Below are 13,922 nucleotides of genomic sequence, written 5' to 3'. Positions count from 1 at the left end.
CATGCTGCCACTGCTGCGTTTCATGCTGCCACTGCTGTGTTTCATGCTGCCACTGCTGTGTTTCATGCTGCCACTGCTGTGTTTCATGCTGCTGCCACTGCTGTGTTTCATGCTGCTGCCACTGCTGTGTTTCATGCTGCCACTGCTGTGTTTCATGCTGCCACTGCTGTGTTTCATGCTGCTGCCACTGCTGTGTTTCATGCTGCTGCCACTGCTGTGTTTCATGCTGCCACTGCTGTGTTTCATGCTGCCACTGCTGTGTTTCATGCTGCCACTGCTGTGTTTCATGCTGCTGCCACTGCTGTGTTTCATGCTGCCACTGCTGTGTTTCATGCTGCCACTGCTGCGTTTCATGCTGCTGCCACTGCTGCGTTTCATGCTGCTGCCACTGCTGCGTTCACTTGCTACTGCTGCAAGTCATGTTCATGTTGCTGCTGCTTGCCTGCCCCCCCCCCCCCCCCAAACCACCACCCCACCTCCCACCTGTAGGCTCGAGGGATAGTTATCTAATCATCACTCAATGCTCTTTGTACATCTGTGGAGTGATGAGGCCGTAATCCAAATACAGTTGCAGTTACGCGTCTTAAAAACGTATTCAGATTACTTTTGGATTACTTTCTTTTTCCATCACAGATGGTATGTTTTGGTGAACAGGAGACACAAAAAGCAAAAGGAAACTGAACGTGTTTTTACAGTTTTAATGGCTTATCAAAAGCACAACTGAAACATCCCATCTGAAACGATGCAACAACATAATAAACTTGTTGGGGATGCAGCTTGGGATGTGAGGAGTGAGGGACACGGCTTAGAACGGGCGTGTCGCCTTCTGTCCTGCCAGGGTTGGCAGGACATGAATTAAAATGTCAAACTCGGACTTCATTTTAAGGACATGTCGGCCAGGGGTGTAGAGCTATATTTGTTTAGGCGCCGGATCGGCTAAACAGGAGACTCTGTGCACCAGTCTGCCTTGATCTATGAATTCATGTCTGTGACTCTCACAGTATCTGCTGCCCACAGCTGCTTCATAGAAGGAACACCTCCTTCAGATTGTAGCAGGATAGACTGCTCAGCCCTATCACCACACGGGGCAACCTTTATAAAGAGGGGTCAGTGTCGCTCTTGCTCCCTCTTGCTCTTTCTTCCGGGTTCCGCTGACGTGTTTCCTCCGCTGGCACCGGTGAGTTTGCAGTGGCTGCCGTTTGTTGTACACCTAGCATCACAATAAGCCTAAATACTAAATGTATCGCTGGTTGTAGACCCTTGCAGGGATCCTGCAGCCCATGTCTGCTGCCGCTGTAAATGAAGCTCTCCTGCCGTGTGTTTGTCTGAACTTGGCCTGATCGGTAGGTAGACCTTCTGCTTGTATCATTCTTCAAGAATGATCTTAACCTAGTATTGTTATCGTAACATCACCTTAAGCTTAAAGAGCCTGTGACAGCATCCCAACAGCTGTTGTGCAATGAAATATTGGGCTACTAATCATCTCGAACCGTCAGTTTAAAAAAGAAGGTGCGATACCGTTTCGATAAATATCAATAATTTCGAACATCGCGGGAAAATTCCTTCGACTCATTTTGAAGTTTTGGGGGAAGCTGGAAGTGACGTCAATGCGGGAACGCTTCACTGTGCGGCGAGAGAGCCAAACACGGACAAAGTGTGTTGTCATGCGTAGAAATTGTGAATTACTGAGTTTAGGCACGTTCATAACGTTTTAATGAAGTTGAATACAGTATATTCATATGTGTCAGGGCTTTCATGTCAATTCGGCGAACATAAACATAAATGATCGAGATGAAGATGATGATTAAATTAGGATTAAAAATCGGTAGTGAGAGCTGCTGAATTTCCTCCCGTCGGATGTGATATAAAAACAAATCGATTATTTTTGTAAACTCAAGTGGATGAAACTACATTTATTAGTGCTTTCATGTCAATTCGGCGAACAGATGAAACATTAAATGATCGTGAGGATGATGATTTAAAAAATCTTTTGTTTGAGCCGGTCTGCATTTCCTGATGAGAAAACAAACCGATGCTTTTTGTAGTTGTAGTACAACATGGATTAAACGTGTGGTTTTTTACCACAATGTGGGGAAACTAATGGATAAAGTGCACAGATTATTATTATTATTATTATTATTATTATTATTATTATTATTATTATTATTATTCCCACTCCGATCGGGACACTAGGTCCACCGTTTCCCCGCAGCGAGGCTCCCCCCGTTGACAGTTTACGTGGGCTGGGCTGGGTGCAGTGGCGGACTGGCCATCGGGACGAATCCCGATGGGCCGGTACCGAAGTGGGCCGGTCGGATAAGTCAATAGCACATCCCCCACTCCCCCCGTTGACAGTTTACTAGTGGTACCGAAGTGGGCCGGTCGAGAGTCCCGGGATGATTTTTAGTCCCAGTCCACCACTGGCTACATGACCGTATGATCGCCCATATTGACGCACCTAATTCCTAAACTTCTAACAGATACAACATAAACCGATCCTTCAGCCTCATATGAGCTCTCAGACACGTTCAAAATTAAACTGTCATCGCTGTCTGAGCTTGCTGCTGTGTGCGCCATCGTGCGTTTACATGCAGATGCTGGGATCCTGAACGGTGCAGCTGGAGCGCTGTGCCCGCAATGACGTCAAACATAATTTGGCGGGACTTGAAGAATCCCCGAGAAGATCCAGGAAATGGTCGACATTGAAGGAAAGATTAATGGTTATCAAAGTACAAATATCCAAAATCGGTTGCCCTCACGGCTGTGTCTGTCTGCACAGCCGGCTTGCCCATGACGTACTGTGCTTCACCGCTACACCACTGCCTGGCGGGTGTTGCTCTTGGCCTACATTGTCTGTACCAGCCTCTTGGTATCACTGTGCCTTTGCTCTTCATTACAGGGCCATATTTTAAACATTGTTATCGCGGACTGTTCGATTAATCTCTGTTCATGATTAGTTATTTCATTGAGTTAAGTTTAAAAAAAATGTTTAATTCAAGATTAAGTAGACTGTTAGGTTGATTTTCGTTTCTTTGGTTTAGTTTTCGACTCTGTTGCTTTAAATTTGTTTTGTTTATTTCAGTTAATATCAGTTACTTGGAATCAGTGTTTTGTAGTATTCTTGACTTTTTATTGTCTTATACTTATCTTATGTGTTGGTCTGTGTATTAATTTGTGTTTACTGTTTATCCCAGTAATTGTGTCTTGTTTGCCCCTCTTAGTTGCTGAGAGCCAAAGGTGTGGTGCTGGTGTCCCTGGTGGGGGCTTCCCCCTTTGTGTCATGCCGTGCTCCCCCCTGATTTGTGTTCCTTCGTGTGAGTGTGTAGTGATCACGGGTGCCTTAATTTACTTTGTTGGGATCCCTCTCACCCCTCGTCACCTCCATCCACTGGTAAGCCTCAGCATCCCTGAATTAAGAGCTCCACCTTTTATTTTCAGTGTGTATAATGATCTTATGGTGTTTTTAATGATATTTTAATGCCAGAAATAAAACATTTGATAAATTGGAACCACGTCTCCTGTCCCTCATTATCACGAACCTGAGTGCCTTGTTGAAACTTGGAATAATTATTTCCTTGGGTGCAATTCCCAAGGTGGTGTTGTCTGGCTTTTAGTTGAATAGGATTTCCAACAAACACCCCCCACGTGCCGCCACAACTTCATGAAATCTCTGCAGCACCAGGAGGCAGCGGGGGGGTTAACTCAGCCTCTGAGAAGAGAGGCGCGCAGTGCCTTTCACGCACCGCCTTCACTGTGTTTACCTTCAGAATCATTAGAAAGGCTAAACCCCTGATCCCACCGGAAGCGTCTGCGCTACGGCTGCGCCGCGCTGCAACCTCCTCCTGCGTCCTAACCCACCAGGCGCGTTTCAAAACGTCGCGGAAGCGGAGCGTCGTGTGTGCAGCCTCGCAGTTGTTGTTGATTTTGCAATATTTGGTGGACATTTGTACTTCTACAAGTAGTTAGGCTACGTAGTTAAATGGTTTATGTTTGTGTCTGTTTAAATCGTGTTTATTGTTATTATTTCCTATTTTGTAGTGTTGTAGACTACAGACACAGTTAATAATAATTGTAATATTCCAGTTATAAACGACATGAATCAAAGATGTGTTGCTGTATTTTAGTGGTAAAAAAATATGCATTCATCATCATAATTATTCTATATATATATAACTTACAGTGCCTGTAAACCGGAGGAGAACGCTGGCATGTATTCTCCTACTTGAAAGACGCCGCAGCCGCAGTGCAGCGCAGACGCTTCCGGTGGGATCAGGGGGTTTACCCACTAAAATACAGCAACACATCTTTGGGTTTACCCCCTGATCCCACCGGAAGCGTCTGCGCTGCGGCGTTTTTAGCGATCGCGGCCACTCTAGTCAATGGGTGCTATTCCACCAGACCCGCTGCGCCTCGAAGTGTCCCAGAAGCTCCTCGCCGCAAGGAATTTCTAAAATATAGGATGAATCCTATTTTTGACGCAGCGCAGGCAGGAAGTGGAACGTTCATCCGAAAATATTGGTGATGTCGTTGGCTGTCCAGCCTCAGCTCAGCCACGAGGTGATGAAAATCACCTTGTTGTCTCCTTTGCTGGTTGAGGGGGTGCATCCCCCCCCCCCCGTAGTCTTTCAAGTAGGAGAATACATGCCAGCAATCTCCTCCGGTTTACAGGCACTGTAAATTATATATATATAGAATAATTATGATGATGAATGCATATTTTTTTACCACACGAGATAGGAAATAACAACAATAAACACGATTTAGACAGACACAAACATAAACCATTTAACTACGTAGCCTAGAAGTACAAATGTCCACCAAATATTCCAAAATCAACAACAACTGCGAGGCTGCACACACGACGCTCCGCTTCCGCAACGTTTTGAAACTCGCCTGGTGGGTTAGGACGCAGGAGGAGGTTGCAGCGCGGCACAGACGCTTCCGGTGGGATCAGGACACACACACACACACACACACTTTAAACGCAGACTTTTGTTCCTCCATGTTTCGTTGGTATTGTCTCACTGAACGGACCCGCCCCTTTTATTTCAAACGCTCCCTTTTTTGGTCCATCTGCGGCGGTGATAGGTTTTGTGCGCTGTGATGATTCGGCTGTACCTTTAGTAATGAATATTAAATCTTGTGAGGAAATCTTTCCACCAATAATTCCAATAAGTAATCCAAAATGTATTCACTTCAGGTTTACGAAAGTAACTGTAATCAGATTACTCGTTTTTGAAATGTAACGCGAGCTGAATACAGTTACTTGATTTTTGTATTCTGATTACGTAACGCCGTTACATGTATTCCGTTACAACCCAACCCTGACTATATGCTACCTCTAATAAACATATCAAGAAACATTTGATTGGTCTGACTGAACTCTAGGCTATACATGGTTTAAAGATGAAAAAGACAGACTGTGTTTCTGATGAGTTTTATTCTCATTTACAATCAAAGAGCAGGTTCAAACTCCCAGCATGCATCTGGAGAAGGGGGGTTAGCTGATGGCGAGGCACAGCCACTGCAACAGAAGAAGAAAATAGCGTGATCAATAAATCAAGAGAAGAGGAAGCAGCTGCAAGTGAGTTTAGGTCTGGTTACTTTCGTTATGGTCAGCACAGGGTCAGGGTTAGTTGGTCAGGTTAGTTTAGTTATGATTAGTTGGTTAGGTGAGTTAGTACTGGTTAATCAGGTTAGTTAGTTTGGTTAGTTTAGTTGTGGCTAGTTAGATTAGTTAGTATAGGTTAATTAGTATAGGTTAGTCCGTTTAGTTAGCATTGGTTAATTAGAATAGGTTAATCAGGTTAGTTAGTATAGGCTAGTTAGCATTGGTTAGTTAGTATAGGATAGTCAGGTTAGTTGGTTTGGTTAGTCTAGTTGTGGGTAGTTAGGTTACTTAGTATAGGTTAGTTAGTATAGGATAGTCAGGTTAGTTGGTTTGGTTAGTCTAGTTGTGGGTAGTTAGGTTAGTTAGTATAGGATAGTCAGGTTAGTTGGTTTGGTTAGTCTAGTTGTGGGTAGTTAGGTTAGTTAGTATAGGATAGTCAGGTTAGTTGGTTTGGTTAGTCTAGTTGTGGGTAGTTAGGTTACTTAGTATAGGATAGTCAGGTTAGTTGGTTTGGTTAGTCTAGTTGTGGGTAGTTAGGTTAGTTAGTATAGGATAGTCAGGTTAGTTGGTTTGGTTAGTCTAGTTGTGGGTAGTTAGGTTAGTTAGTATAGGATAGTCAGGTTAGTTGGTTTGGTTAGTCTAGTTGCGGGTAGTTAGTATAGGATAGTCAGGTTAGTTGGTTTGGTTAGTCTAGTTGTGGGTAGTTAGGTTTGTTAGTATAGGTTAGTTAGTATAGGATAGTCAGGTTAGTTGGTTTGGTTGGTTTAGTTGTGGATAGGTTAGTTATGGTCTGTTTACCTGCTGCAGGTCCAGGTGGATCTTACCCTCCTTCTTCACGTCCAGAGTTTTGAACATCTCTGTGAAGAAAAGGAGAACATTGTGTCTGCTCTGTGATTCCTGTCATTAACCAACACCTTGTAAGAGTCCTCAGAACATAGGACTGTATATCAGTGATATTATACACATATCAACTGGATATTGATATCAGTGATATACAGGGCCGGTTCTGACCAATTTGCTGCCCTAGGCAAGATCTTAGCTGGCAACCCCCCCAGGCTGAAATTAGTACAGTATAAAAGATAAAGATCAATAGAGTATCCGAGGAATACACAATAGAATATGTAAAGAATACATCTCTACAAAAGACAAATACACTACAAAAACATAAACGTATTGACATAAATAAAGAAGGCTTCAAATGTATTCAGTATTGTATGAATATGTTTTAATTGGGGGGTGGACGTCACATCCTCTAGGGGGGTCCGGGGGTATGCCCCCCCACCGGGAACAAATGTTTAAACATTTTAAAGTAAAATACTTCAATCTGGAGCACTTATGAATGTTGTTACATCAAGGCCTAACATTAGGATGAGCGCAAACAGTCAAAAATAGTTTTTTCCCTCCCAGCGCAGCGCTCCCCCCAGATCTGATATACATGTATATATCAACTGGATATAACTGTATATCAGTGATATATATATATATATATATATTTGTACTGACTGAGCAGCAGCTGTAGACGGATCAAACAGCCGAGGAACGAGTCGAAGTCGACGGAGAAACTCTGATCAGAAAACCTGCTGACAATCTGCTGCAGTAACACACTGTTCACCTGGAAACCTACACACACACACACACACACACACACACACACACACACACACACACACACACACACACAATATTAACGACAATAATAATATATAAATATTAATAATATATATATATAATAATAATAGTAATAATTGTACCTGCTGCAGTCACAGCGGCTCTCATCTCGTGACTGCTCATCGTTCCAGAAGCTTCAGAATCAAACCTCTGAAAGACTTCCTGTAGAAACACCACAGAAGAAGTTTACAGCCCTGTCTGTTCTTACCATGGATCCAGTGTTCATATATATATATATATATATATATATATATCCAGTATAGATATACAGTAAATACCAGTGCTTGAATTGGAATACAAAAGGTGCCAGTACTTTCAATCTGCAACTGTTTCAAGTCAATTTATTTATAAAGCACAAAAACAAGAATTTGGCTCAAAGTCATAGTATATCCTATAATGCTGGTGGGTTTGTCTCTTTACTGTATATTTTAGAAAGGCTCACTGTAGCTAAACAAAATGACTCAGGGTGCATCTGAGATTAGAGGGGGTGCAGGAGTAAAGTGCTATTTTTATAAGTGGGGAGTGGATCTAACACAAGATTCTTTTTAAATATTGAAGTTGAAAGCATCAATCTGGTGCACTTTGAGAGCAACATGAAGAGATCTATGGATACATCTCTCAACATCCATATGAAACAGAACTTGAAACAGATTGACTATTTCTTTATGGATATTTTAGAAATTACTCCCCTTTTAAACTCTATTCTTGTTTTACTGTCATATAGTATTTCATTTTAGTGAGTTGCTCAGATGAGTACCAGGAGAAGTGAAGGCATCTGAGTTAGATGTATTTGAACCGAAATGTCTACATGCATAGCAGAAGATGGCATCTTTTTTACAGGAAATTCCAGCCAATCTCTGTTTTTAAACCATGAGGTGCAAAATGAGCACCTTACCCCACTGTAAAGGCGAGTGGGGAACTTGTTTAAATATACCTGGGCAGGCTCTGTTTTGCCGAGGTCCTCTGGCACTTGCGAGCCGCCGAGGGGTGGCTGTGTTTGGGGCGATGAAGACTGCTGTTCCGGGGGCGAGGCGGGCAAAGCGGCGGCGGCACCTCATGACGCATCTACTGAGTACCGCCGTCCCGGCACCTTACTCAGTAAGAAGTAACGGTACCAGATGGGTAAAAAACTGCGTACCGGTGAGTACCGGGCCAATTCAAGCACTGGTAAATACACAATAGAATGAACCCTCACCAGGTACTTCTGGACCCTGGTGCAGCATAATATATTTAGTATACAGTATATATATATATATATATATATATATATATATATAAATACACAGTATATATATACTCACCAGGCACTTCTAGACCCTGGTGCAGTATAATATATAGAGTATATACAGTATATATTTATTACATGGCTTAGTTGAATACTCAATTCTGATTGGTCAATTCAGAACACGTGACACGTTGTTAATCCAGTAGTACAGACCGCTTTCAAGCACGTATCGACCGTTGTTAAGGACGCTCACATCTGCACAAAGAAGTCCGGTCGATTTAACTGTATACAGTTTGTCCGCTTTTCGGACCGACAAGACTAGAGGGACAAGAAAACAGCGGAGAAGTAACGGGCAGAAACCCTCAACACGGAGCTGCGTTCCTTTTTACTCAATGGTCCAGACATCTAACGGCAAAACATATTCAGTGTGCAGTTCCTTTGGCATTAGGGCAGGGATATCTAGATACTTCCCAAGGTTTGACAGTTTGTCATTTAAAATCAATACAACAATTTTTTAAATCAATAATACTATTTTCTAAATCAATAAAACATTTTTCTAAATCTATAAAAGCATTTCAATTAAAGGTCCCATGTCATGCTTCTCTGGTTTTTACCCGTCCCCTTGTGTTCTGTAGCTTCTGCATGTGACCGGTCTGCAGAGTCACTAACCCTCAAAGTACACCCTGTAGGGAGTAAAACTCTAACACAGTCTATGCTGCCCCAGAACGCCTCGTTGGAGATCTCTCTTTTCCATTTGTTTCTTCCGGGAACAAAAATGGACCAATCTGCGGAGCTCCTCACACACCAGGACCTTTAGCGTAGATTTTTAACGAACAGGGAGTTGGGATGACGGAGAAATGCTCTCCGCAGACCCATGCTCACAGCGTTTATAATCGCCGACCCGCAAACCACACCACTGAGCAGCGAGCCTCGCAACGTCCCGACCAATCAGAGCACACTGGGCTCACAGGGAGGGGGGGGGGGGGGGGCGCAGGAGCTCCAACAAGCCGTGTAGGACCGAGAGTGAAGACACAGACTATACAGTAGGGGTGTAACGGTTCACAAACATTTCGGTTCGGTACGTACCTCGGTTTTTAGGTCACAGTTCGGTTCGGTACGTTTTCGGTACAGCAGAAAAAATTATCACAAAACATAACGGATTTTTAATTTTTTTTTATTATTATTAAACTGTGAATATTGTATTCACTCAAATAAATAAAAATAAAAATAAAATAAACATTAAGGTGCAGCATTTCGATGAACCGAAATAATCTGTATTTGAACTGTACTGTACTCGTACCTAAGCAGCCAGTTTGACATTAGGACTTGCTTGTCGTTGTATTTTCATGTTTTTTTAACCTGTTAAACCCCGAGCCTGTTTTTCAGGTTTCAGGCTCGAAAATAACATTCCCAGAACAAATGATCATATCTTCTAAAAGGGTTAAATTAATAATCTTTTTTCTCAAAGTAATGATAAACCTGTGAGTTGGATGTAGAAAAGTCAGATTCAATATAGATGTTTTTTATTTTAAAGAAAATTCAGATTGAACATAGTAAAAAACTGTAAATTATAGTGTCCGTCCAAAAGATATGTTTTTACTTAGAGTGAAAGCTAACCTTTGGATGATGGTAAGGTAGACTAAAAGCTTTAGGAATCCAAAATACAACATATAATAAGTACCCTGTATCAAGATTGATGCAAAACAAGTGATATTTGACCTTTTTAGACAGATTTAGCAAAAAAAAACCTCTTCTGGGGCCATCTGGATTTTGATGTGACATCTCTTTCTAACCGTCAGAGCCAATGGAATCGAGGGGAACTCCCACATAGTCCTTATTTGGTCATGTGCGTGTGTTAGACTGCCGCATAGCCAAGACCGGAAACAGCAGCCACTCTGGTGGCTACCATTAGCAGCTAACTTTTGCACTCCGATATTTACATAAAAATGGAATCATGGATTATAAATAAGACAAATTATTGCCCAGAAACTTTATCAACCTATGGATTAACCGATTCAGCCGCGTTTTTTCTCATTTTAATGTCATTGAACACGTCTTTTGATCAGATTGACAGCTATGGTGAGACAATCTCCCGAGAAGTTCCGTAAAGGTACGTGTTGTGATGTCTGTCTTTGTCCCTGTCGCAAGTTTGGATCACTCAGTGATGATGCTATATATCTAAATAATCTGTGGAACCTCAGCTTTAATCGGATATCTTGTATGTGCAGCTACGATAAGTAATAAGGGTACTTTTATCTTGAGTTCTGTGCCAATGTCCGTTAGCATTTTTCGCTAAGGGGTCATTTAGATGCTTCTTATGAGACTTGTGTTTTGTTTTGGTAAAAATTATTTATATCGTCAGTTAGCTGAGATTATTTCTGTTAATCTGGTATAACACATTAATAGGTTCTTAAATATATTAAGATTCCCTGAGACACAGTGTCGTGAAAAAAAAACCCAGGGTCCCCGCCGGCGGGGACCGTGGGGCTTAACAGGTTTTAAAGAAAAATGAACTTGTCCACATTGCTTGCTGAAAGGGCAGATCTGCTGGCACTAACAATGTCTCCTGCTGTGGAGAACACCCTCTCTAGGGACAGAGGTAGCAGATACAGCCAGGTAGCGCTTTGCTAACATGGCAACATAAGGATGGCGTTTGTAATAGCTTTGGCTCGGTCTGAACTTGTTGCGAGTGGTGGAGGCTTAAATGCTAGCAGGAGTTGGGTTTGCACTTCAGTCTTTTTTCTTTTGGTACCGGTGATATTCACGTTCGGGTGATGCCTTTACAAATGAGTGTGCAAGTTTGAGGTATTGCCAGCCGCGTAACCAATGTTAGTTGAACAATGCCGACAAACAGCTTTGGTTCGGTCCACCTCTCTTTGTCCATCATCCTTGTACGTAACTGGGAAACCAAAATGTTCCCAAACCGGAGACTTCAATGATGCTGGAGGATTTTCGAGCTCAACTTTATCTACATTCGCCATTTCCCCAAATTACTGACTACATTTGAACGCATCCCTTCGACCAGCTCTCAGAGTGTGCCTCTCGTCCAATGAAATGACTTGCTCGCTCTATGACGCGTTGAACCCAATGTGAGCAAATTACTCTGGCCGTTTCTCAATCGCGAGGATGCTTGCTTGGTAGCACATGTCTTCCAAGTCACTTGCTTCAGAAGCTAGGCAAGAATCCTTCCTGGCATTCGGAAAACGAAGAGTGGAACAGGCTAGCAAGTGTGCAGGTGTGCGTCATATGAGAGGCCCCGCCTTACATTTTCCGCCACAGATTTGGGGAAATTGGTCCGTGCGCAAAGCATTGTAGGGATTTTAAGGACGCAAAGTCTACTCATGTGCAGCCTATAAATTACCCCAAAACCAAGGACGCGACCTCGTGGAATTCTAAGTATGCTGGAGATTGGAACAGCCCTTCGGATGAAGTAGCATCCTTGAAATATTGGCTTGGAAGCCAGTTTCCTCGAGATTGAGAAACGGCCAGAATTCTGCTGATCCTGATCTGCCTGTCGGATGTTCTTTCACCCAGAATGACCGCCTCGCTGCACATAAATACATAAATACACAGTATATATACTCACCAGGTACTTCTGGACCCTGGTCCACAGACAGTGAAACTCCTTCAGATCCAGCTTGCCGCTGCCGTCCGTCTGAGAACAGCTTCAAGAACTATAAACTCTTATTTATTATTATATTATTACGATTTATTATTATATTATAATAATAAATCATTATAATATAATAATTATGAATGATTATTATAATATAATATAAATATGACAGTATGAATATGACAGTATGAATATGATAGTATGAATATGATAGTATGAATATGACAGTATAAATATGACAGTATGAATATGACAGTATGAATATGATAGTATGAATATGATAGTATGAATATGACAGTATAAATATGACAGTATGAATATGACAGTATGAATATGACAGTATAAATATGACAGTATGAATATGACAGTATGAATATGACAGTATAAATATGACAGTATAGAGACGCAGAAGGATACGTCCAACAGACTGATGATGTCTCTGCAGGTCTGAAGACTGAAACCGTCTGTCTTCACATCAGACCCTGAACACACATTATTATTATTAATAATAATAAAAGCTTTTATTGTTGTTGTTGTTGTTATTATTGTCGATGCTCTCACTCTGAGAAACAACTCTGTCCAGGATGTGTTGAAGCTCGAAGACGGAGACCTCAGAGTCCTGTAGAGAGACAGGTTATAGATAAATAAACAGATATAGACAGATTAGAGAAGAGACAAGAGAAAAAAACACCCTGGATCTAGTTTATACCTCCATCAAGGGAGCTTACAAGGCTCCCCCCCCCCATATGGGACTCTCTGATCACCTCACTGTCATGCTAAAACCAGCATACAGACCCCGAGTGAAAGGGTTAGAGTTACGGGCTACATCACCAAATGCATTGATGATGTGACTCCAGATCCATCACCATCAGGGCCAACCAGAAGCCATGGCTGACAGGAGAGGTCCTGCTGAGGACCCGCTGCCTTCAGAGGGGACAGTCCAGCTGGTCTCAGAGCAGCCAGGGCCGACCTATCCCGTGGCATCCGGAAAGCCAAACTACACCCGGAAGATTACAGCTCACTTCAGTGACAGCAGAGACACATGGAGGCTGTGGCAGAGTATCAGGACCATCACGGACTACAAACCTCCACCACAGACCTGTGACAGTGACACCTCTCTGCTGAACAACCTCAACGGCTTCTTTGCACGCTTTGAAGCACAGAACAGCACACCTGCGCATAAAACAATGCCTCCACCCAACGACCAGGCTATCTGTCTGTCCCCAGGCAGTGTGGAGCACACTGTTTAGGATTAACACCCGGAAAGCTTCTGGGCCTGACAACATTCCTGGTCGTGTGTTAAGGACTGCGCCGCTGAGCTCACAGACATCTTCAACATCTCCCTGAGCCAGGCTGTTGTTGCCTGGTGCTTCAAGGTATCAACCGTCATACCTGTACCGAAGAAGTCCTCACCTTCCTGCTTCAATGACTACCCTCACTCCCATCACTACTGGACATTTGAAACACCCGCCTCACCCGCAGAGCACTCAGCATCGTGGGTGACTAGGTATGTAACGATACCAAAAACTCACGGTACGATAATATCGATATTGAAAAATAAAGAAAAAAAAGTAAAAAAAAAAAGAATTAATTATTTTCTTTATTAAATAATAAATCTGATTTGTGCAGCATTTTAGTAGGACAGTAGTATTTAAAGTGTCAACAGTATAATAATCAGACCCTGCAATAGAATAAATCAAGTTTCACTTTAGTTTTGAAAGTAACTCAACTCTAACTCACTCACTCACTCACTCACTCACTCACTCACTCACTCACTCACTCACTCACTCACTCACTCACTC

At 42.5% G+C, this 13,922-nt stretch overlaps 1 protein-coding gene across 1 annotated transcript in view; it reads right to left on the bottom strand.

Moving 5' to 3' along the window:
• Positions 1-5,421: 5,421 nt before the first annotated feature.
• LOC307027730 (calpain-2 catalytic subunit-like) overlaps positions 5,422-13,922 on the bottom strand; it is a 32,185-nt gene continuing 23,684 nt past the window's right edge. Inside the window, exons 15-20 of the mRNA XM_079696031.1 lie at positions 12,682-12,739; positions 12,538-12,602; positions 12,091-12,159; positions 7,363-7,441; positions 7,115-7,231; positions 5,422-6,468 (exon numbers count right to left, since the gene is read on the bottom strand). Of these exons, the coding sequence (XP_079552157.1) occupies positions 6,395-6,468; positions 7,115-7,231; positions 7,363-7,441; positions 12,091-12,159; positions 12,538-12,602; positions 12,682-12,739 (462 nt within the window). The 3' untranslated portion in view covers positions 5,422-6,394. The remainder of the gene's footprint in view (positions 6,469-7,114; positions 7,232-7,362; positions 7,442-12,090; positions 12,160-12,537; positions 12,603-12,681; positions 12,740-13,922) is intronic.

This window comes from Notothenia rossii (genome assembly GCF_949606895.1).
Source record: "Notothenia rossii genome assembly, contig: scaffold_77, whole genome shotgun sequence".
Taxonomy (NCBI): domain Eukaryota; kingdom Metazoa; phylum Chordata; class Actinopteri; order Perciformes; family Nototheniidae; genus Notothenia; species Notothenia rossii.
Note: the sequence above shows the minus strand (reverse complement) of the source record. Positions and strands in the feature narration are given on the sequence as shown.